Source organism: Musca domestica, unplaced genomic scaffold (assembly GCF_030504385.1).
Source record: "Musca domestica strain aabys unplaced genomic scaffold, Musca_domestica.polishedcontigs.V.1.1 27, whole genome shotgun sequence".
Taxonomy (NCBI): domain Eukaryota; kingdom Metazoa; phylum Arthropoda; class Insecta; order Diptera; family Muscidae; genus Musca; species Musca domestica.
The window spans coordinates 8,030,154-8,056,053 of record NW_026712286.1 but is presented as its reverse complement, the minus strand read 5'-3'; the positions used below and the strand labels follow the sequence as shown (position 1 = coordinate 8,056,053).

The 25,900-nt window shown below is 31.3% G+C and overlaps 1 protein-coding gene across 2 annotated transcripts in view; it reads left to right on the top strand.

Moving 5' to 3' along the window:
- Positions 1 to 25,900, top strand: part of LOC101895950 (uncharacterized) — a 180,602-nt gene that overhangs the window by 17,671 nt on the left and 137,031 nt on the right. For both annotated transcript variants that reach the window (XM_059124124.1, XM_059124123.1), the window contains exon 2: positions 24,058 to 25,073. In XM_059124124.1, coding sequence (XP_058980107.1) covers positions 24,329 to 25,073 — 745 coding nt within the window. In that variant the 5' untranslated portion in view covers positions 24,058 to 24,328. The remainder of the gene's footprint in view (positions 1 to 24,057; positions 25,074 to 25,900) is intronic.

Below are 25,900 nucleotides of genomic sequence, written 5' to 3'. Positions count from 1 at the left end.
GCTGTAGTATCTATTTCTAACTTCCAATAACAAATTTGAAATAATTCCGGTGAATAATGTCGCTAAAATTATCAAAATACCGAATATCGGGAGATACCGTTATATGGGGGCTATACGAAAATGTGGACCTATATGGCCCATTTTCATTACCAAAAGTCCATAATACACATTTGAGTAAAATTTTATCAACCTACTTCATTTGGTTCGGAAGCTAGAGTGATTTCCACAGAGGGGCAGACGGACATCGCTAAATCGACATAGAATTTTATGCTGATCCAGAATATATATATACTTTGTGGTGTCTAAAATGTATATTTCGAGGTGTTACAAAATGGAATGACAAACTGAATAAACCCTCCATACTATGGTGGAGGGTATAAAAATTGCAGAACTTGCCTCCTCTTCAGGTTACTTTTCGCTGTAAACTTTCAAAACGTCGATACATCTGTCTTCCATTATTAGCTCTCCATTGCCAGGTACACTATATACCAAAAAATCAAGGGATTCCAAGGAATCTTAGTTCGAAAATTCCAAAAAATTGGAAGAGGGGAGAAGCTTGCCCCGTCTATTTAGGTTATTTTGCGTTAAAAATTTTCAGAACGCCGTTATACGTGTCTTCTCTTTTTAGCTCCACTTCCATAATCTCCCGGAAAAAATCGAATTTGGTCGCCCGGTGTTATTAATTTCATTTTATTTTTCATTACACGGTTTCGAATCAAACTGGCCACCCCAGGCTGCCAGGCCAGCAACCAACCAATTAAATAGTCAGATACCCAACCATGGAGGCATACATATTTATCTGCTGAAACCCTACAAAGTAGATTCAATTTATCTTTTGTGGCTACCCTTCCTTAGATGTGGGGGTGGTGACGATGACACCATCCACATTTCATCTGGTGATTATGGGACTTCTGCTCATCCTGGGGAAACGGTGGTGGCCTTTAATGCAGACTTCGCCTCCATTGCAGCAGTGGCTGCAGTGACGCCAAAGAGTTCATTTGCAATATTGTCGCCAATATGTTTGACATATGGTTGGTTAGATGGGAGGGAAGGGGTCCCACGGCTGTCCCACTTATTCTCACATTACAGCTGTGTCTTTCTTTCTTCTTTCTTCTCGATTTATTTCATTATTTGATTCCCTTTTCTTCTCCCTATTCGTTCTATTTATTTTATAGAAAATAACAATATTTGTTACTTGCCCGCCACCTCCCCCCCCCTCTGGGTTTTGTCATTGGCTCTATGTAGGGGAGGGGTATGGAAGGTGAGTAATTTTAATGTGTGTCCCGCTTTCTTTTTTCTGCTTCTTTACTTATGACATTTGATGTCATTGCACCAAGACTTCTTGGAATAGGAAATCTCGCAGAGGTGTAAGCTCCATGTGACATAGATCTTATATTTGTTGTTGTTGTTATTGTAATATTGTTGTTGTTGTTGGCATATCTTTCCTGGCTGTTTTATCTACTTTTCTGCATTTTGCGTAGGTGCAGGATAATGACGTGGTATTCTTGGTAGCTGGCTTCCTTCCGCTACAGGTATTTTTCCAGGGAAACTATCTTCCTACATGTCTGGGGATTAGAGATTTCAGTTGAAAGTATTTCAGCTGAGCTGACTGGGATATTTCCTTTGAATGGAGATTTTCGTTTCTGTAACAAAAATTGCGAGTCTGGCCAGGAAATTTTAAAATGGAGTCTTCGAATGGAGATTTTCATTTTCTGTAAAAAAAAAAATACGAGTCTGACCAGGAAATGTTAAAAATGTCGTTAAAAATCCGCGATCTTCGTTCACCAACATTTTTTTGTACCCTCAGCCATATGGCTGTATCACTTAATACGACCAAAACGTGCCTCATCGAAATAGCGGTTTCCTCCCTAGGTCTCTTTGGATCAAATCCATTTCAGGATATTTTCAGGCGCACTAGGGGTGTCCTTCCATCCCTCTCTCTGTCCGGCGGGCTGGTGAGCACGAAAACTCTCCATGAAAGTTGTCGATAGGGTCCAAACATGGTACATCGTAATATTATTATCAAACTTAGATAATGTTTGGAAATGGACAATATCGGCCCACTCCTAATGGTACCTCCCCTCAGAACATCAAAATTTTCAAAAAAAAACAATTTACCTCATAAAACAAGAAAGAATTCTCCGATTTTCTGCAAACTTTGGAAATCCCAATATTTCTATCAGTACTACGTCCGGTGGGAAAATAGACAATATTGGCCCACTCCATTAAGAACCTCCCCCACAAGGGGTCAAAATATTCGAAAAATTATAACTCTAATAAAATGTAAAATAATAGTACAATTGTCTTCAAATTTTGCACATCCTAATATTTCTAACAACACAGGATCTGGAGTGGAGAACGGATAGAAAGGATAACCCCTTCTGGTACCTTCCCCACAAAGGGGTTAAAATTTTGAATAACCAAAATGCTCATAAACCGATTCTTTTTAAACTCTACATAAGCCAATATTTCAAGCAACTTAAGATCTGTTGTGAATGTGGAAGATATCGGACCACCCCTTCTGTTGCCTCCCCCACAAAGGGGTCAAAATTTTGTATAACCAAAACGCTCATAAAATTCGAAATAAGCACTCAAATTTCTTCAAATTTCACACATCCCAATATTTTGATCAACGCAAGATTTGATGTAAAAGTGGTAGATATCGGTCCACCCCTTCTGGTACCTCCCCCACAAAGGGGTCAAAATTTTGAATAACCAAAACGCTCCAAAAATGCGAATTAAGCAACCGACTCTTTCTAAACTTCACACAACCTAATATTTCTATTAATACAAGATATGTTGTGAAGATGGTAGATATCGGACCACTCATTCTGGTACCTCCCCCACAAAGGGGTCAAAATTTTGAATAACCAAAACGCTCATAAAAAGAGAAAAAAGCATCCGATCGCTTTCAAATTCAGGACATCACAATATTTCGACTAACGCAAGATCTTTTGTGAAGATGGTAGATATCGGCCCAATCCTACTGGTACCTCCCCCACAAAGGGGTCGAAATTTTGAATTACCAAAATGCTCATAAAATGGGAAATAAGGATATGATCCCGTTCAAATTCAACACATCCCAATATTTCAATTAACACAAGATCTGTTGCGAAGATGGTAGATATCGGCTCACCCCTTCTGGTACCTACCCCACAAAGGGGTCAAAATTTTGAATAACCGAATCGCTCATAAAATGGGAAAAAGGCAACCGATCGCTTTCAAATTTAGCACATCACAATATTTCGACGCACGCAAGATCTGGTGTAAATATGGTAGATATCGGCTTACTCCTTCTGGTATCTCCCCGGTCAAAATTTTGAATAATTATAACACCCATAAAATAATTACCACTCGATTATCTTCAAATTTCACACATCGTAATATTTCTATCAACACAAGATCTGGTGTGAAGGTAGGTCCATTCCTTTTGGTATTCTAAAATTTCCGAATTCAAGCTCTACTGGCTCTACTGAGGCTCCTCAGCCTCAGGAGTTTTTATTTGCCAGCCAAATTGTCCAGTTCCATTAAGCGTCCATTATCGACTCTCCATCAAACTGAAATCAAAATTCGCTCAATAAATAAAATATTATTCTCCCCCATGCTCTCCCCTTTTCCCTCTCTTCCCATCCATCCTCCTCCACTTCCTACCAAATATTGTTGCCTAATTGCCTTAGATTTGTGTGGCCATTGATGTGCGTGCTACTAGCTTAGGTCTCCACACAACACCCCCCCCTCCTTCCCCCTCACTGCTTGCTTTTTTCTGTGTGTGGTCACTTTTTGGGGCCACTTTATTTTTTCCACATTTATAACCTGATCCGAACGAACTACGAAACCCAAAAGCGAGGAAAAAAATTGACTCATGAAAACAACGCTTAAAAGGAAAATGGAGGAAAAACTGGTGAAATTTTCTGTTTTTTTTTGTTTTTGGTTCGAAACAAAAATGGAATGAAAAATTCAACGATTTTCGAACCAACCAAAAAAAAAAAAAAAAGGAAAAAAAGACGAATGAATGGCAGTAGTTGACCAGGCTCCTGGGGGGGGGAGGAGAATGGATGTTGGATGGGAAGTTTGGAGGGAAACTTTGAGGGGTTCCAGCAGTGGGCCCAGGGGAGGGTTTTACCATGAAAGTCTGGAGGGAATAACAGGTTGGCGTGGTTGGGAAATTGTTGTTGTAGAATGCTTGTTGTTGTTGTTTGGTTGGTTGTTGTTGCCATTTTGCCGGTTTTTTTTTCAAATGAGTAATTTATGCCGAGTTCAAAGTAAGTGGTGTAAAACAAACACACACACACTGTTTTCAACCAATACCAATTTAAAAAAATACAAATGGGTTCCGAAATTTTTTTTAAGAATTTTTAAAAATTATTTTTTTATATTTTTGGGAAAATTCAAGTTTGGGTCCCAAAACAAATCCCTTCTCCACCCATCTTGAGTCCTGAAAATTTGCCACTTCTTGGGAAAAAAAAAAAATTTCCCTACCTTTTTTTGCCGGATTCCAGAAACCACTGTTGCCCTGGGATTTGGATAAATATCTTTAATTTTTCGTTTCCCTTTTTGGCTAGCCTTAATGGCCTAGTATGGGCAGCGGGAGGGGGGTGAAAGGAGCCTTGCAACACTAAATACCTTTTTAAGATGTTTGTTTTGTTTTTGTTTTTTTCTTTGTTCTTCGTCTTTTCATTTGTTTTAGTTTTTTTTTTTTTCAATTTTTTTCTTTTTTTTGAGGTTGTAATTGAAAAGAAGCCCTATAGGACCGAGATAAGACAAGCAAAATACGCCTGCGGCTGATGAGAGTTAGATTTCATCACCATTGTTTTGGGAGTTGATGAGTGGTGAAAAGGAGGGGTGGGGCTCGGAATTGTCTTACTTTGCTGGCCGTTGTTGATTCGGATCAAATTAATGTATTTGCGAATTGTTTGTGAAAGGTATTCATTTGTTTGGCGGGGGGAGGAAGGGAGGGAGGGAGGGAGGTGGGTGTGGAATGAAGATGTCCGGTTTTGGAGCTTTTTTTTCTTTGTTGTATCAGAAATAGGTGGTCAAGGCAACAACAAGGGAAACTTTTCCAAAACCGGACATCTTCATTTCACACCACCCCCTCCCTCCCTTTCCGCAATACAGATTGAGGGAGAAAAAATATTTTCCTAACATATTTTCAATGTAAACCAACTTTTAGAATTGAAGTATTGTGCAGGTTTTGGGTATCAAATCATAAATACTCCGACATTGGGTTTATTTTTCTCGGGTATATATTAGAGCTAAAGATTTCTTTTCTTTGGCAACCCATAATAAAATTCGATGTAGAATATTTTCTTCTTTAACATCTGGTTTCTAAACTGACGTTTTGTGGCCATTTTTGGGACCTGAATCAAAAATGCCCAAAAATAAAAGCACCAAAAAATATAATTTTGCATGGTATAAACCCATATTGGAACTGACTTTTCCCCGTTAAATATTATTTCTGGAGATTAACTTTTCTCCACGACTCCTAGTGAAATTTTATAAAAAATATTTTTCCCATTGACAGTGGGTCCTAAAAACCAAGTTATATTTCCATATTTGGTCCAAAATCAAAAATACAAAAAAATCGATTTTTTTGTCTATATACCCTCATATTGGATTTATTTTTCTCGGGTATATATAAGAGCTAGCGATTTATTTTCTTTGGATATCTTTAGTAAAATTTGATGAAGATTTATTTCTTCTTCAACATTTGCTCCCTACAGTGACGTTTTGTGGCTATTTTGGGACTCAAATCAAAAATGCCCAAAAATACCCGAAAATACCCAAAAATCATATTTTTGTCTGTATACCCTGAATTTGGATTTAATTTTCTAGCGTATATATTAGAGCTATAGACTACTTTTCTTTGGCGACTCATAATAAAATTCGATGTAGAATATTTTCTTCCTTAACACTGGGTTTCTAAAGTGAAGCTTTGTAGGAGAATTTTGCCTCAAATCAAAAATGACCAAAAATAAAATTGTTTTTTGTGTATCTCTATAAAGGTACTAACTTTTCTTGGCCAAATATTGTTTCTGGAGATTAGTTCTACTCAATGACCCCTGATGAAATTTAATGTAGAACATTTTTCTCACTTACACCATGTTCAAAATTGGGCGTTTTGTGGCGATTTCCGACAAAAATTCAAAAATACCCAAAAACCCCTAAAATCATATTATTTGTCTACATACCCCTATTTTGGAATTATTTTTCTTGGGCATACATTAGAGCTACGGATTTATTTTCTTTGGAGACCCATAATAAAATTCGACTAAGAATATTTTCCGCTTTAATATCTGGTACCTAAAATGAGGTTTTGTGGCCATTTTTTGACCCAAATGAAAAATACCCAAAAATAATATTCTTCTTTGTGGGCCCATACAATGGTACTAACTTTTATCGTTTAAAGATTGTATCTGGAAATAATTTTTCCGAAATAATCCCTAATAAAATTTTATATAGAATATTTTTCTCATTTACACTATGCTCAAAAATGGACGTTTTATGGCCATTTTTGGCCCAAAATCAAAAATACCCAAAAATTCCCTAAAATCATATTATTTGTCTACATATCCCTATTTTGTAATTATTTTTCTTGGACATACATTAGAGCTATGGATTTATTTTCTTTGGCGACCTATAATGAAATTCGATGTAGAATATTTTCCTCTTTAATATCTGGTTCCTAAATTGACGTTTTGTAGCCATTTTGGGACCAAAATCAAAAATGCCCAAAAATAAAGTTTTTGTTGGTGTACCCCTACAATGGTACTAACTTTTCTGGTTTAAAGATTGTATCTGGAGCTTATTTTTTCCAAATAACCCCTAATTAATTCTTAGGTAGAATATTCTTCTCATTTACACTATGCTCAAAAATGGGAGTTTTGTGGCTATTTTTGGCCCAAAATCAGAAATACCCAAAAATCAGCTAAAATCATATTATTTGTCTACATAGCCCTATTTTGGAATTCTTTTTCTCGAGAATACATTAGAGCTAGGAGTTTCCTTTCTTAAGCGACCCATAATAAAATTCGATTAAAAAAATTTTCCTCTCTAACATCGGGTTCCTAAAGTGAATTTTTGTGGCCATTTTTGGACCCAAATGAAAAATACCCAAAAATAATATTCTTCTATGTGGGCCCATAAAATGGTACTAACTTTTATCGTTGAAAATTTTTATCTGAAGTTTATTTTTTCGATATAACCCCTAATGAAATCTGATGTAGAATATTCTTCTCATTTACACTATGTTCAAAAATCGGCGTTTTTTTTGGCTATTTTTGACCGAAAATCAAATATACCCAAAAATCTACTTTTTGTCTGTATTCCCTCATATTGAATTAATTTTTCTCGGGTATATATTAGAGCTAGGGATTTCTTTTCTTTAGCGAACTATAGCAAAATTCGTTCAAGATTTTTTTCTTCTTTAACATCTGGTCTCTAAAGTGAAGTTTTGTGGCCATTTTGGGACTCAAACGAAGAATACCCAAAAATAAAAGCAGCCAAAAGCAACCAAAAATACAATTTTGGATGGTATACCCCTACATTGGAACTAACTTTTCCCCGATAAATATTATTTCTGGAGCTGAATTTTTTTTTGATGACCTCTTATGAAATTTTATAAAAAATATTTTTCCAATTGACAGTGGGTTCCAAAACCGAAGTTGTATTTCTATATTTGCCTCAAAATCAAAAACTCCTAAAAAAGAAAATTTTGTCTGTATAATCCCAAATTTGGATTAATTTTTCTCGGTTATATATTTTAGCAAGAGATTTATTTTCCTTGGCGAACTGTTGTAAAGTTCGATCAAGAATTTTTTCTTCTCTAACATTCGGTACCTAAAATGAAGTTTTGTGGCCATTTTTGGGTCGAAATCAAAAATGCCCAAAAATAACATTCTTTTTTTGTGCACCTCTAAATTGGTATTAACTTTTCTCGGATAATAATTTTTTTTTGGGGAGATTTGTTTTAATCAAAGACCCCTAATGAAATTTTATGTAGAAAAATTTTCCCATTCACACTATGTTAAAAAATCTGCGTTTTGTGGCCATTTTTCGCCCAAAATCAAAAATACCCAAAACTCGATTTTTTGTCCGTATACCCTCACATTAGATTAATTTTTCTCGGGTATATATTGGAGCTAGGTATTACTTTTTCTTGGTGACCCATTATAAAACTCGATTTAGAATATTTTCTTCTTTAACGTCTGGCACCTAAAGTAAAGCTAAGTGAGAGAATTTGGGTCAAAATCGAAAATACCCAAAAAAAATTTTGTTTGCGTACCCCTACATTAGTAATAATTTTTCCCAGGTAAATATTGTTTCGGGATATTTGTTTTAATCAATAATCTCGCATGATACAGCATTGATAAAAATATTGGGATATTTAAAATTTACAAAAAATAGTATGATCCTTTCTTGTTCTATGAGGAAAATTATTTTCTATGAAAATGTTGACCTTTTGGACATCTCCGAACTCCATCTAAGTTTTATATATCGATGAGGCACGTATCAAATGATTTATACCCTCTATAGCCACATATATGAGGGTATAAAAACTAAGTTTTTTTTCTTATTTTTTTAGATAAAGGCACTTCAAATTGAATTTTTAAAAAAAATTCTAACAAAATTGGACTTGTTTCAAAAGGACGAAGGGCACTTTAAACTTGGATTTTTTACAATTTTTTTCATAAAAATTTGAATTTGATGTTTTTTATTTTCATAATTTTTTTGTTAATATTTCCTAAAAAATGAGGAATATTTTTTTTTTTAATTTTTACCTTAAATTTTCCCCTAAAAACAAAAAACTTTATGTAAAAAAATTTTAGACTTGTTTCTAAAGAACCAAAAGCACTTGGATTTGTTACTGATTTTTTTTTATTAAAAATATCAACAATAAAAATTAATAAAAATTAAAAAAAATTTAAAAATATTTTTTTTATTTTATTTTAATTTCTTTTTAAATTAAAAAATTAAATAAAAAACAATTTCTGAATATTTTTTGTATTTTATTTTTAATCAATTTTTATTTTCATATATATTTTTTTCGAATAGAAGATTAAAAACTTTTTCTAAAACAATAACATGCAGTTCCTCAGAGGTGGATTTTAAAAAATTTCCCAAAAAGAACCTACAGCCTTTCAAATGTGGATTTTTAAGAATTGTTTCTAAAAACATTTTTTAAGGAACCAACAGCCTTAAATCATGGACTTTTTTTTACATTTTTTCTTAAAAAACGTGGATTGTTATAGAATATTTTCTCAAGGCTCAAGTGTCCCTCACATGTTGACTTTCTTAAGGTTTTTTTTCCAAAGGACTTATTCAACCATGATTTTTATACCCTCCACCTTGGAAGGAGGGTATATTAACTTTGTCATTCCGTTTGTAACATCCCTAAATATATGTATTGTGTCTAGGATGGTTGGTATTGAAAATGAGATATATCGGTCCACGTTCTGGTATAGTCCCCATATAACGGTACCTCCCGATATTCGATATTTTGATGATTTATGCCACATTTTTTCACGGATTCATCTGAAAATTGGTATTTGTAGGTCATAACTTGTCTCTGAGCGTGTGGCAAAACATTGCATGTATAGGTCCACGTTCTGGTATAGTCCCCTCCCGATATTCGGTATTTTGATGATTTATGCCGCATTTTTTCACGGATTTATCTGAAAATTGGTATTTGTAGGTCATAACGGGTCTCTGAGCGTGTGGCAAAACATTGCATGTATAGGTCCACGTTTTGGTATAGCCCCCATATAACGGTACCTACCGATATTCGGTATTTTAATGATTATGCCACATTTTTTCACGGATTTGTCTGAAAATTGGTATTTGTAGGCCACAACGGGTCCTAGCTCGTGTGGCGAAACATTGTAATTATAGGCGCACGTGTTGGTGTAGCCCCCATATAACGGTACCTCCCGATTTTCGGCATTTTAATGGTTTTTGCCACATTTCTTCTAATGTTCTTCTACCCTAAAGTGGAGGGTATTAAAAGTTTGGCCCGGCCGAACTTAATGTTTTCTTACTTGTTTGTATTGATTTTGTCTGAAACACCTGCAATTCCTCAATCATGTATTTTGAAGAACGTTTTTCCCGCGGCCAAAATGTGGAAATAATTCCTCTATAAATTTTTTTCTGATTAAGAAATCTCCAATTTTAATAGAAAATTGTTATTGGCATAATATCCTGTTTTCGATTGCAATATCCTTTTGCTCGATTATTTTTGTGTTAATATAAATTCCAGCCAGCTCCATCGATCCATCATTTTATTTTTCGTTTTAATTATGAAGTGGCGGAGAGGTGGGGAGGGGTAGGGGGAGATGGAAGCAATAAACTATTACTGCGAATGACACTGCACTCCGGTTGGCAGAACGTTAATTGCATTCTAGAATTTCTATTTGTATTAAAAAGCCACCCAGGGGAGGGAGAGGAAGAGCTATACAATTACCCAACACTCACACACACACGTATGAACACTAAAAACTGAAAACAATAACAATACTGAAATAAAAAGGAACTAATACAACAACATCAACAAAGCAATACCAAATTTCAATTAAAATTAACTGCAAAGCAATAAAAAAAACGAAGAGAAAGAAAGAGAGAGAGAGAGAGAGAACCTCTGATTTGTAGCTAACAAATCCCCCAGCTACTCGGCTAAGGACTCCGTAAGGTTACTCCAATTGCCAATAGACTGACTTGCATGCATCCTTCTTTTAGCTCGGCAAGTGTTGTGTTCTATATTTAGAATTCCGTTTTTTATAGGTATTTAACTAGTGGTCTTTTCTGACACATACATATATATACACACACATAAAAGGATATGCATGGCTAAAGGACCTCACAGCCATACACCCCAGTTCCCCATTACTGCCATTCTACTAAGTGCGGCGAAATGCAATTTTTCCCTGGATAAACGAACCGTTCAGGATGAATGGTTGGCAATAATAGCAACAGCAGCAACAACAACTACCACTACAACAACAATGCCATCAATAGTCCAGTAACTAACTGTTAAAAATAATAAATTTTAAAAAGCACTACTTTAGGTACAGTGAAGAGCTGACAAGAGAGAGAGAGAGGGAGAGGAGGTTGGGGAAAAAAGAGAAGAGGAAGTCCCAGTGTCAATGGGTAAAACAGTGCCAGTAGTGAGTGTAAGAGCTTCATTTTGTGTATAATTCTTAGCTCGATTATTTATGGCGGAAAATACACTCGAGAAAATCAGTCAGTTAATCAGGAAAACACTTTTTGAATTTTAATTCTTCCTTTTTTCAATTGAGGCCATTTTCTACCAGAAAAATCCATTTTACGACTTTGGTGTTAAAGAAAAAGTTGTTGTCCATCAAATTTTAGTAGAGGTCACTGAGTATCAGATATTTGTGTCTATAGCATATAGCCGGGAAAAATCCATACAAATTTGTTATATTTAATTTTTTGAAATTTTTTTAATTTTTATTCTTCCTTTTTTCAATTGATGCCATTTTCTACCAGAAAACTCCATTCTAGGACTTTGGTGTTAAAGAAAAAGTTGTTGTCCATCGAATTTTAGTAGAGGTCAAGGAATACAAGAAATTTGTAAATTTGCTATATTTAATTTTTTGAAAATTGTATAAATTTTAGTTCGTTCTTTTGTCAATTTGATGTCATTTTCCGCAAAATTTAGTAGGGGTTAGAGAATAATAGACACTTCTGACTCTAACATATAGCCAGGAAAATATCATTCAATTTTACTATTTTTAATTTTTTTTTTAAATTTTAATGTAATTTTTATTTATTTTGGGGACATTTTTAACCTCCAGGTTTTAGGGACTTTGAGTCAGTGTTCAAAAAATAGTTTACATGGATATATTTAAACTTCTTTACTTATATACACCCGAAAAAATGAGTTGATAAATTAAAAAAGGAAGATCGTCTTCAATAAGATTTTTATTAATTTTAATTCGTTCTTTTTCCAATTCAGTTAATTTTCTACTAGAAACTCCATTTTAGGATTTTGTGGTTAATGGAAAATTTGTTGCCTATCGAATTTTAGTAGGGGTCACTAAATACCAGAAAATTGTGGCTATAGCATACAGCCAGGAAAAAAATCATTAAAAATTGCTGATTTAATTTTTGAAAATTTTATGAATTTTAGTTCGTTCTGAGGCAATTTTATTCTTGAAAATCCATTTTAGGAGTTTGGTGTAAAAGACAAAATCGTTGCCTATCGAATTTTATTAGGGGTTAGGGAATACCAGAAATTTCTGACTATAATATATAGCAAACAAATTGAGTCAGTTGATGCAAAAAAAAAAAATCTGGAATAATTTTTTTTTGAAGAAGAACCCGTAAGAAAATTTTTAGAAAAGAAGATAATATTTTTTTTATATAAAATCTTAAAAATTCACTTGAATTATTCTTGAAAAATGGCTGGATTACTGGCCAATCGGTCCTTGATAATATATTCTTAGAAAATCTTCAATTGGTTCTCCAAAATTAATGGTCAATAGGTCCTTCAAAATATATTCCTTAAAAGTGCATTATTTGTGAATAAATATTTTTAGAAAATCACTAAATTGGTCCTTGAAAAAATAATTTTAAAAATTCCAGGATATTTCTAAAATTTCTAGGATTAATACCTAATTTGTCCTTGGGAAAATCACCAATAAGTCCTTTGGAAAATATGCTTAAAAATCAGGATTATGGGACAATTAGTCCATAAAAAATATTCGTAAAAATTCCAGCATCTGTTTTCAATTGGCCCTTGATAAAATATTTTGAGAAAATCGTTCCTTAGAAAAATTATTTTTAAAATTCAAGAATTATTTTTAAATTTTTCTTTAAATATGCTTTGAAAAAATATCCTAAGAAAATCCAAGATTATTGGACAATAAGTCCTTGAAAAAACATTCTTAAAAACTTCAGGATAAGTCTTTGAGAAAATGTTTTTAGAAAATCTCAAAATTGGTCCTTGAAAAAGAGATTTTAAAAATCCCCGGAATATTCCTAAAATTTCCAGTATTTGTGTCCTATTTGTCCTTGAGGAAATATGCTTGAAATTGGTCTTTGAAAAAATATTTTTAAAAGTTCCAAGGTTTTTGGACAATATGTCCTTGAAAATATATTTTTAGAAAATCTTTATTTGGTCCTTAAAAAAAAAATTAAAAACTTCAAGATTAATGGCAAATAGGTCCTTCAAAATATATTTTTAAAAAATTCCCGGTATAGTTGCCAGTGGTCTTTGAGAAAATGTTTTTTGAAAATCACAAATTTGGTCCTTGAAAAAATAATTTTTAAAAATCCTAGGATTTTTCTTAAAATTTCCAGTTCTTGTGTCCTATTTGTCCCTGGAAAATATGCTTAGATTTTTGGGTAGTGAGTCCTTGAAAAAAAATTCATAAAAATTTCAAGATTAGTGGCCAATCGGTCCTTTATAAAATTATTTTTAAAAAATCCAAGATTAATGGCCAACAAGGCCTTCAAAATATATTCTTGAAAATTCCAGGATTAGTTTAAATAGATCTTTGAAAAAATATTTTTAAAAATTCCAAGGCAATAAGTCCTTGAAAAAATATTCTTAAAAATTCCAGTATCGGTGACCTATTGATCCTTGAAAAAATATTAAAAAAAACAGGATTAATGGCCAACAGGCCCTTCAAAATATATTCTTAAAAATTCCATTATTAGGTGCCAGTGGTCTTTGAGAAAATGTCATTGAAAAATAGGTTTTTAAAAATCCCAGAATTATTCTTAAAATTTCCAAGACTAGCACCCAATTTGTTCTTGAGAAAATATGTTTAGGAAATCAGTAATTGATCTTTGAAAAAATATTCTTAAAAATTCAAGAATTAATTGCCAGTGGTCTTTGAAAAAAAAAATATTTTTAGAAAATCACAAAATTAATCCTTGCAAAAATATTGTTAAAAATCCCAGTTTTTTTTTTAAATTTTCAGGACTTGTACCCAATTTGTTCTTGGGAAAATGTGAGTCCTTGAAAATTCTTTTTTCTAAAATTTCCAGGATTAATGGCTAATAAAATAAAATATTCTTAGAAAATTTTCAAAATGGGTTTCAAAGTATATTCTAAAAAAATTAAGGACTATACATCAGTTGATCCTCGACAATTTTTGTCAAAAAACCCAGAATTATTTCCCTGCTGATCCTGGGCGTTTAATGAAGGTCCTTAAAAATGGGTTTTTAAAAAGAAGGCCCTTAATTTTTTTAATACACTTTTATTGTAGGGCCTTAATATTATTTAAAAAATCCATGTTTATTGAAGGTTCTTAAAAATATTATTTAAAAAACCCACGTTTATTGTAGTCCTTAAAAATATTTTTAAAAAATCCATGTTCATTGAAGGTTCTTCAAAAATATTATTTAAAAAAATCCACGTTTATTGAAGGTTCTTTAAAAATATTATTTAAAAAAATCCACGTTTATTGAAGGTTCTTAAAAATATTATTTAAAAAATCCACGTTTATTGAAGGTTCTTTAAAAATATTATTTAAAAAAAATCCACGTTTATTTTAGATTCTTTAAAAATATTATTTAAAAAATCCACGTTTATTTTAGATTCTTAAAAAAAGGTTCTTAAAAATATTATTTAAAAAAAATCCACGTTTATTTTAGATTCTTTAAAAATATTATTTAAAAAATCCACGTTTATTTTAGATTCTTAAAAAAAGGTTCTTAAAAATATTATTTAAAAAAATCCACGTTTACTTTAGATTCTTAAAAAATATCATTTAAAAAATCCACGTTTATTGAAGGTTCTTAAAAATATTATTTAAAAAAATCCAGGTTTATTGAAGGTTCTTAAAAATATTATTTAAAAAAATCCAGGTTTATTGAAGGTTCTTCAAAATATTATTTAAAAAAATCCACGTTTATTTTAGATCCTTAAAAAATATTATTAAAAAAATCCACGTTTACTTTAGATCCTTAAAAAAAATATTTTTTAAAAAATCCACGTTTATTTTAAATCCTTATAAAATATTATTTAAAAAAATTTACGTTTATTTTAGATCCTTAAAAATATTTTTTAAAAAATCCAGGTATATTGAAGGTTCTTAATAATATTATTTAAAAAAATCCACGTTTATTTTAGATCCTTACAAAATATTATTTAAAAAATCCATTATTATTTTAGATTCTTAAAAAATATTATTTAAAAAATCCACATTTATTGAAGGTTCTTAAAAATATTATTTAAAAAAATCCACGTTTATTTTAGATCCTTAAAAAATATTATTTAAAAAAATCCACGTTTATTTTAGATTCTTAAAAAATATTATTTAAAAAATCCACGTTTATTGAAGGTTCTTAAAAATATTATTTAAAAAAATCTACGTTTATTTTAGATCCTTAAAAAATAATTAAAAAATCCACGTTTATTTTAGATCCTTAAAAAATATTTTTTAAAAAATCCACGTTTATTGAAAGTCCTTAAAAATATTTTTTTAAGACCTAAAAATTTTTTTGAGTCATTTTTTTTCTTTTTCGAATTTTTTTCCCGAATTTCCCCAATTCTCCCTTTCACAATTTTTATATCTCTCAGTTCAAATGGCCAACTACAAGAGTTCCTCTAAAGAACGACAAAATAGATTGGAAAACCCTGCTCTGCGAATCACTACAAAGTAAAAGGAAACACAGATCATTGCTCTGAGAAAAAGACAAAAATAAAAGAAAAAAAGAAATGACACAAAAAAAAGGACAAACATTTTTAAAGATAAGCAGCTTAACAGCTGCGATTTTAATTTAATTCTTTAGAGTAAAAACAATTTCATCTTTAGATACACCTCTCATTTAGCCACCCACCTTCTCTCCCTCTCTTTTTCTCTCTGACACGTTTATCTTGGGTAAAATGAAAAACAATTGAGAAAAAATGAAAGCTTAACAAGAAAACTAAAGAGCAGGAGTTCCGGAAGGCTGGGAGGCAGGCAGCCGGGTGGGAAGGCAGGCAGGCAATGGCTCTGCTGGAAATCTGGTTTAGTATCCATCATCGCCATCATTGGCATCTTTCACATCCTTCACAAACGATTAATAGGGTTTTTGTGTCAAGGAACAAACGAACGAAAGAAGGAAAACAAGAAGCAGAGAGAGAAAATGAAGCAAAAGATTGAATGACAAAATCCGTTAAGTGGCATGCCTAAATATATAAATAGAAAAAAAAATCAAAATGTCCTCACTTTTTTGGAAATTTGTTCTCATTTTCTATTTCCGCTTGATTTGCATTTCATTTCCTTGTTTCCAAAAATTTGTTATCTTTTGGCATCGAAATAAAAAAAAAAAAAACAAATTCCATGTCCATAAAACACACATGTCCAGCCGTGACCGTTCATTACATGTTGGGGGAGTGAAGGACAGGAGAATAAATAATCACCTCGTTATAGCCAAATCCTGTTTTGTCATCATCAGCACTGTCCATGTAATTCCGGTCTGGGGTTATTGCAACAATAATCATCAACAATGCCCCCGCCCACCATTCTCCTTCCCTCTATTTATTACAGTGACAAATCCGCATGGAACAATGACATGTAGAAGGAGGAAGAGGCGATGATGCCTTTATATTGAGTTGACACAACAAATTATTTTGCTGATTAAACATTTTTGGCTTACCAGTTACTGTTGCTGTTTTCTTTTTGCTCTCTCTTTCATTTCAATTTTGATTAACTCAAATATTTGCGAAAATCAATTGGAGATGATATTTAAACCTCGAAATGTTTTCGATAAATCCAATTAAGTTCATAAATTGTTCGACAGTTGTTAATAATGGCTACCATACAGCGAAGAGGTAGAAAAAGTGTGGAGGAGTAAAAGATAAGTTGGCTCAGAGCTACAATGGGAGACCTATTTTGGGGTAGGGAGTCCTTTGAGAGGTCGAAAAGGTTGAAATGTTGATGAAAGTAAATTGAAATTTTTAAAAAAAGAAATTTAGCAATTTTTTGCAAACTGTTATACAAGTATAACAGTTAACTGTAAACTGTTATACAAGTGTCTAATGCCTCAAAGCAGTAAATTTTTGATGAGAATGATTTAAAATGCTTAAATATATAATTTCTCACCAATTTCTAAACTGTTATACGAGTATAACAGTTTTATTCAAACTGTTATACAAACGTTTAAATGTTAAATGCGTTAAATGTTGTTGAGAATGGTATAAAATGATCAAAAATCATAATTTTGACTATTTTTTTAAACTGTTATACGAGTATAACAGTTTATTTCAAACTGTTATACAAGTGTTTAAATGTTAAATGAGTTAAATGTTGTCGAGAATAGTGTAAAATGCTTTAAAAATCAATAATTGCCAATTTTTGTAAACTGTTATACGAGTATAACAGTTTTTTCATATTGTTTTACAAGGGTTTAAATGTTAAAAGAATTAAATGTCACTGAGAATAGACTAAAATGATTTAAAAATTAATTGTTGGCAATTTTCGCAAACTGTTATACGACTATAAACTATTATACGAGCATAACAATCAAACTGTTATACCAGGGGTTAGCTGTTAAAAATCCACTTGTTGATGTGAATGGTCTAAAATGCTTAAAAAAAGAAGTTTTAAACAAATTTTATAAACTGTTATACGAGTATAACAGTTTTTTTTCAAATTATTTATTTTCTATTATTATGAATATTAAATGAAATAAATGTTGTTGAGAATGACGCAAAATGTTGAAAATTAAATTTTTGAAAAATTTTGGAAGCTCTTATACTAGTATAACAGTTTTCTTCAAACTGTTATACCACTGTTTAAATGTTAAAAAATCCAATTGTTGATGTAAATGATCTAAAATGCTTAAAAAAAGAAGTTTCAAACAAGTTTTGTAAACTGTTATATGAGTATAACAGTTTTTTCAAATTATTTTACAAGCTTTATGAATGTTAAATGAAATAAATGTTGTTAGGTATGATGCACAATGGTAAAAAATTAAATTATTGATACATTTTAGAGGCTCCTATACTGGTATAACAGTTTTCCTCAAACTGTTATACCAGTTTTTAAATATAAAAAATCAAAATGTTGATGGAAATAGTCCAAAACGCGTTAAAACACACTTTCGGTAGCTGTTGTAAACTGTTGTGCGAGTATAACAGTTTTCTTGAAACCGTTATACCAGGGTTTAACTATTAAAATTGCAAATTGTTGATGGGAATAGTCTAAAATGCTTAAAAATAAATGTTCGGTAGTTTTTGTAAGCTGTTATACCAGTATAACAGTTTTCCAGAAACTGTTATACTAATGTTTAAAGTTGCAGGAGGCTTTCTTAGGTCAATATATTTAAAAATGTAATATTTTAATGTATTTGAAAACTGTTATACTGGTATAACAGTTTTCATAAAACTGTTATAATAATGTAAAAATTGTTTAAATGATATCCTAAACGTAAATGCTTTTAAATGATAGTGTTTGCAGCATTTGTAAAGTGTTATACTGGTATAACTGCTTTCTTGAAACTGTTATAAAGAGGATTATGAACCGCTATTTTGATCTCTGGGTAAAATTATGAGAAATAGATATTTTAGAGATTTTATAAATTGTTTTTATTTAAAGTCGTTTGAAGCTTTCTGGAGTGAAATTGTCTAAAAATGGGTATTTTGGGGCGTTTAAAAACTGTTATACTGATATAAAAATTCTCTTGAAACTATTGTAATAGCGCCAAATTGTTTGAATAATCTCCATAATTGTAAATGCTTTTAAATGGCTATGTTTCCAGCATTTGTAAATTGTTATACTGGTATAACAGTTTTCCTGAAACTGTTATACTAGGATTATAAACAGTAATTTTTATCTCTTCAGCAAGAAACATAGTTAAAATGATAAGAAATCAATTTTTAGCCGATTTCAAAAATATTTATTTCTAGTATAACACTTTTTCTTAGACTGTTATACCAATGAACTATTGTTCTTTTATGTTTCTAAGAAAAATCTTTAAATAATCGACTATTTTCATGATATAAAATGCTCAGAAAAAACTGTTTGGTAATTTTGAAAACTGTTATACGAGTATAACTGTTTTCTTCAAACTGTTTTACTGGTGTTTAAGTTCGTATGGGGCTTTTCTGTGAGAAATTGTCTAAAATCATAACATTTTGGTGTATTTCAAAACTGTTATACTGATATAACAGTTGTCTGGAAACTGTTATAATCGTGTAAAGTTGCTCAAATGATTAATCCATTCAAATGATAAGCTTCTCGGAATATTTTAAGTGTTGTACTGATATTTGATGGTTTTTATACTAGTATAACAGTTATCTAGAAACACTTATACTAGTGTAAAGATTGTTTGAATGATGTCCTGATGTATAAATGATTCTAAATACTGACTTTTTCTGAATTTTAAAACTGTTATACTGGTATAACAGTTTTTTTGAAACTGTTATACTACCTTAAAAACCGATATTTTAATCTCTAAACCCAAACGATGAGTAAAAAATTATTAGAATTACAAATTTTGGAGATTTTGTAAATTGTTATACCAGTATAACACTTTTCTTTGAAATATTTTTTATTTTCTATAAAAAACTGTGATAATACCTAATAATTGCTTTAATGATTTTTTTTATAAAACTTGATTATTTTCTTTAGATTTTTTCGTAAAAACTCAAAGTTTTGGAATTGAATAACAATATTTAAAAAATATTGGTTATTCAGAATTAATCTACAAAAATTTCAATTTTCAATTGAAAAATCTCTCTTTCGCATTCCCTTAATTTCCATTAAATTAGAATCCTGTAATTTCGTCCGAAACATGTTACAAATTTGTCTCCCCTGTCGCCACACTCTCTCCCCCCACTCTTTCTCTCTTTCCATTTATTGTCTGCCCACATGCTGATGTCTGATCTGTGTTCGGTGTGGTCTATGGTCAAAATCAAAATGAGAATTTGTTCGAAAATTCTTTTTAATTGATTTTTCATTAGATTTCTGCAAACATCAACAAGTTTAGGACACACACGCACACATAACCGACCAACCGACCGACCGAAGTGACTGACAGACATTCATGTGGACTGGTGTGGGCATGCCATGGCCATGAGTGTGAGTTTGCAAATGTTGCTGTCATAGATTTTCAATTATCACTGGCAAGTCTATAGATTTGTTGCAAATTTTCCATGAAATGAGTAGGGGATATTTGTAACGAAAGGAAAAATGCGAGGTGGGATAGGGAAGTTGGAGAAAATTGTGAAATTTTTAATAATAAAAATTTTTGATTTATGGTCTTCTTAGGAAAATAGAGAAAGGCAGCAGAAGAATTCATTCCCTCTACTGGTGATCATAGTTGTGCTTTAATGAACTCCACAACCCTTTTCTTATTCCTTTCGCTTTTTGTTGTGTTTTTCTCCTCCTTTGCCTATTCATTTTGTCAACCATGTGTTAGTAATTTTTTTTCTTTCCTTGTGCCCTTATGTGTGTTTGTGTCACTCAGCTATTTTCCATTGCTGCTATCAACATTTTTTTTTTGCCACCCCAGGGCAAATAATTGCTAAATCATGCTTGTCACCGTCTAATTTGATTTTGAACTGGGTGTCAATTTTGTTGCGTAGAGTCCTTAGAACTTTTAAATTGAGTGGAAGTACATGAAAGGATGGCATAAAAGGACTTTAAAATGCTTTAAAAATTGAAAATTTGCAGTTTTGGTCAACTGTTATACGAGTATAACAGTTTTCTCTAAACTGTTATACTGTACTAAAAAGCTTTATTTGGTGTACTAAAAGGTCCTTTGTAAAGGTTTTCAGGAAATTTTGTTAATTTGTTGCTAAAAATATAAGATAAAACTGTTATACAGGTGTTTTTGGTGTCATACTTCATTAAATTGCTTTGTTTTTGAGGCAATATCGTAGAATTGAAGCTTAAAATGCTGGAAATTGGAAAATTAGCTGTTTTGTAAACTATTATACAAGTATAACAGTTTTCTACAAACTGTTATACTGCTATAAAAAGTACCCTTTGGTGTCCTAAAGTGTTTTCTTGACAGATTTTAAATAAATTTTATTAATTTCGTGGTAACTAACAGCAAATTAAACTGTTATAATCGTGTTCTAATTGTTATACATTTTAAATTACTTTGTTTTTGAGAAAACGTCTTAGAAATGGAACATAAAATGGTGGAAATTCGAAAATTAGCGGTTTTGTAAACTATTATACATGTATAACAGTTTTCTCCAAACTGTTATACTGCTATAAAAACTACTACTTAGTGTCCAAAAGTGTTTTTAGTGTCAGAAAATTTTGTTTATTTCATGGCAACTAACATCAAACGAAACTGTTATAATCGTATTCTAATTGTTATACTTCTTTAAATTACTTTGCTTTTAAACAATATCTCAAAATTAGAGTTTAAAAGACTTAAAACTCCAAATTTAGTAGTTTTTGTAAATTATAACATACATTAAAATAAATTGTTATAATGGAGTTTTTACTGTTATACTGATCTTAATTGCAATCTTTTTGAGAAAATATTTGAAAAATAGAGTTTAAGATATTTTTAAATACTTAAAACTCGAAATTTTGAGGTTTTTGTAACTGTTATACGAGTATAACAGTTTTTTTCAAACTGTTATAATGTTATAAAATGTTTTTATTTAAATTTTGATTTCATGTAATATTAAATAAAATTTGGACAATTTAAGGACAATACAGATGAAATAAAACTGTTATACTGGCGTTGTAAGTTATGTAATGGCTTTAATAGCTTCGTTTTTTTTGAAACAATGTATCAACATTTATTAAATCGTATTAAGCTTGATCTCAAAATGGGATTTTTGCAGTCATTTTGCTGAAGTAGATACGTATACGTTATTTTTTGGGAATTCTAGGTAGATATTTGTGTATAACAGTTAATGTTCATCAATACTTGGCAAATAAGGCCTTAAAACTATATTTTTAAGGTTAGCATTCCATAGAAGTTGAATTTCAGCAGTTTTCATTAACTATAATGCTAGTATAACAGTTTCCATAAAACTGTTATACTGCTAGAAAAAACTCCATTCTATGTCCTAAAACGTTTTCATGTCAGATAAAATGGAATTTTGGCAATTTGAGTACAATAAATATGAAATTAAACTGTTATACTGTTATTATATGTGATATACTGCCTTCAATAGCTTCGATTTTGAAGCAGTATATCAAAATTTGATAAATCTTACTGTGCTAGATCTCAAAACGAGAGTGACTACATATAATTTTCCCAGAAATGATTGTGTTTGAGACTTAATTTTCTTGAATTCTAGTTAGATAATTGTGTATAACAGTTAATTCTCATGTATACTGGGTACATAGAACTTTAAAACTATATATTTAAGGATTAGCGATTCATAGAAATTGAATTTCCGCAGTTTTCGTTAACTATTATACCAGTATAACAGTTTCCATAAAACTGTTATACTGCTAGAAAAAAACTGCATTTTGTCTCCTTAAACGTTTTCATGTCAGATCAAATGAAATTTTGGTAATTTGAGTGCAATAAAGATGAAATGAAACTGTTATACTGGTATTGTATGTGATATGCTGCGTTGAACAGCTGCGTTTTTAAAGAAATATATCCAAATTTGGTAAATCTTACTTTGCTAGATCTAAAATGGAATTTATAACAGAATTTTTGCAGTAACGGTTGTGTATAAGAGTTAATTTTCTCGAAAAATAGGAAGATAGTTGTGTATAACAGTTAATTATCATGCATACTGGGTACATAGAGCCTTAAAACTAAATTTTTATGGTTTAGTATGGTAGGAAATTGAATTTCCGTAGTTTTCGTTAACTATTATAGAAGTATAACAGTTTCGGTAAAACTGTTATACTGCCATATAAAGGGTTCTTTTGCCTTTTAAAACAATTTTATGCATGATTTCGATGAAATCGTGGTAATTTTAGGGCATTGTTCATCATATGGAACTGTTATACTGGTGATGTAGTTGACGTACAGAATTAAAAAAAAACTTGGTTTAAAAAAAAAAAAAATTAAAATTGGAGCTTGAAATGCATAAAATGTTAAATTCCTCCATTATGAAAAGCTGTTTTACCAGTATAACAGTTTTCTCAAGACTTTATACTGCCATGAATACTGGGTACATAGAGCCTTAAAACTATATTTTTATGGTTTAGTATGGTAAGAAATTGAATTTCCGTAGTTTTCCTTAACTATTATACCAGTATAACAGTTTCCATAAAACTGTTATATTGTCATAAAATGTGTTCTTTTACGTTTTAAAACGTTTTTATGCATGATTTCGATGCAACCATGGTAATTTTAGAACATTATTCATCATATGAAACTGTTATACTGGTGATGTAATTGCCCTACAGATTAAAAAAAAAATTGTTTTTGAAAAAATATTTTAAAATTGGAGCTTAAAAATGCATAAAATCTTAAATTCCTCCGTTGTTAAATGCCAGTTTTCTAAAAAACTGTTATACTATCATAAAAAATGACATTTTGTGTCTAAAAAAGATTTTCGTGAAAAATGTTGCTGAAATTTTGCTTATTTGGAGACCGTACATATCAAATAAGACTCATTCTCATTCATAAAACATAGATTTTGGAGAAGAAATATAAACTTTAATGTCAAATTTGATGCATAACCCGTCTAGCCCTTTGATGTGTCGGCATATAAAAGCCAATTTCATTTCAAAGAGATCTAAACACATAGAAAACTAATTTTTGGTAGATTATAAATTGTATATTATGGTTTAAAATGGCTGAAAATTGAAAATTCGAAGTTTTTCCAAACTGTTATACGAGTATAACAGTTTTCTCAAAACTGTTATACATGCCGGAAAAGTTTTATTTTGCTGCCCAAAGCGTTTTTAAGCCAAAAAATTATTAAATTTTGAAATTTTAAAGGCAAATGAAACTGTTATACTCGCGTTGTAACTATTTTACAACAGGGTTCTTGTTGTGTTGTAGCAAAATTTTATAATTTTCAATATTTTGTATTTTTCTCATTAAAATACCCTGGCGTATGAGTGCAGCCATTACTTATACGTCGCCTTTCATGTTTTCTTGCAGTTTATCTTGAAACTTTATTAATTTTGTTTATGTTTTTTTCCTTTGTTTTGTTTTTTCCAGCTATCTGTGCAAAAGAATCTCTGGCCAAGAAACAAAAATTCAATTAAAAGCCCGTAATTACCTCGGGGCACACTTAGAGATACATTTAAAAATTATGTTTAATTGCTAAACAATGACGACGGTGAAACTTGCCCTGTCTGAACGCAAGCCCACAAAGCACAACAAATATAAAACGGAGTAAAGAAGAAGGAGACGACGACGAAGGAACGAGAACGAAGAAAAACAAAGGCCCTGGAGAGGGGCAAGGCAACAAAATACAAACATAAGAAATATGTTGCAGCCAACATCATGTGGCCCGGGGCCACCGGACAAAATACTTGAATTTAATTGTAACGAGTTGCAGGATAGCATAAATGCCACCGCCAACAACAACAGCAGCAACGGCCAGGGCTACACAACACCAGGCATGGCAATAAAAAACCCCATGGCCAATGGAGGGGAGCCGACAACAACAAAGCCAACCCACAATTGGGAAGCTGATAATGATGGGCATAACTCTGGGCAAGGTTTCGCCAGAGCTGGGCGGCGGAGCAACACCCTGAACAATTGTAGCCATGAAAATAACAAGAAAAACAACAACAATAACTGCCATTTAAAAAATATTAAATTTTATTTAAACAATATTTTAACCTATCCCAATATGAAAGCCTGCAACGATGTGCCCCAAACAATAACAGCCGGGACAAGAACATCTAACGCATTGGCAGCCGTAACAACAGCTGCAGGGGAAGATGAAAAAGGAGAGGCAGGACATGAAAAGGCACCAGGATCTAAACTTTCATCAGCATTTAGCAGCGTTTTGATGTTGTTGCATCATTTTTGTTACTTCCTAACTGCAGCAGCTGCCACATTTGTGGCCAAGTTTAATAAAATCTTGTGTGGCCACCACCACCAGCACCAACATCAGCTCCAGCAAACGTCAATTTCCCGAAAATGCTTTTTAATGTTTCTAATGCTTTTTGGCATACTGGCCCAGACCGGCCATCATCAAGTGGCAGCTGAGAAAAGTAAACACTGTAAGTAACCATATTTCTTGAAAAAAAAAAAATTAAAAAAAAAAATAAAGAAAAATATTTAAAATTTAAAAATATTAAGGATTTCAAATAAAAACAAAAATATGATAAGGGACATATTGGACAATTGACAAACACAAATTGATATTAGCTTCAGGACACTCTAGGTAATATTTTCCAAGAGTTTGTCTTTTAAATAAAATGTATTTTTAAGGTATTTCTAGGAAGTTGTTTTCAAAAAAGCTATAACATAAAATGCATTTAAATATTTTTCTTAAGTTTTGAGGGGATTTTTTGCAGAAGTTTCGCACATAGTCAGCAAACTTGTTTGTATTTCTCTTTAGCTTATTTGGATAAGATTCAGAAATCATAAACTCCATGGAAATTCGTTAAAAATTGGAAAAGTTATGGGCATTTTACCAAAGATACCTTGAAATTAAAAATAATCATACGCACTGAAGTACCAAAACAAAAACTTATTTTTTCCACAATTTGGATTTAAAAATTTAGAAATTTTTGATTAAATGTAGTAGGGGCGTGATCTTTACTAACAATATAAGTTATTTGAAATCTGAAAACCTATTAAAAAAATAGAAAAATATTTAAAATTTAAAAATGTTAAAGATTTCAAATAAAAACAAAAACATGATAAGGGGCATATTGGACAATTGACAATCACAAATTGAAAATTGCTTTAGGACAGTCTAGGTAATATTTTCTAAGAGTTTTTCTTTAAAATAAAATCCATTTTTAAGGTATTACTAGGAAGTTGTATTCAAAGAAGCTATATCATATTTTTAAACATTTTTCTTAAGTTTTGAGGGGATTTT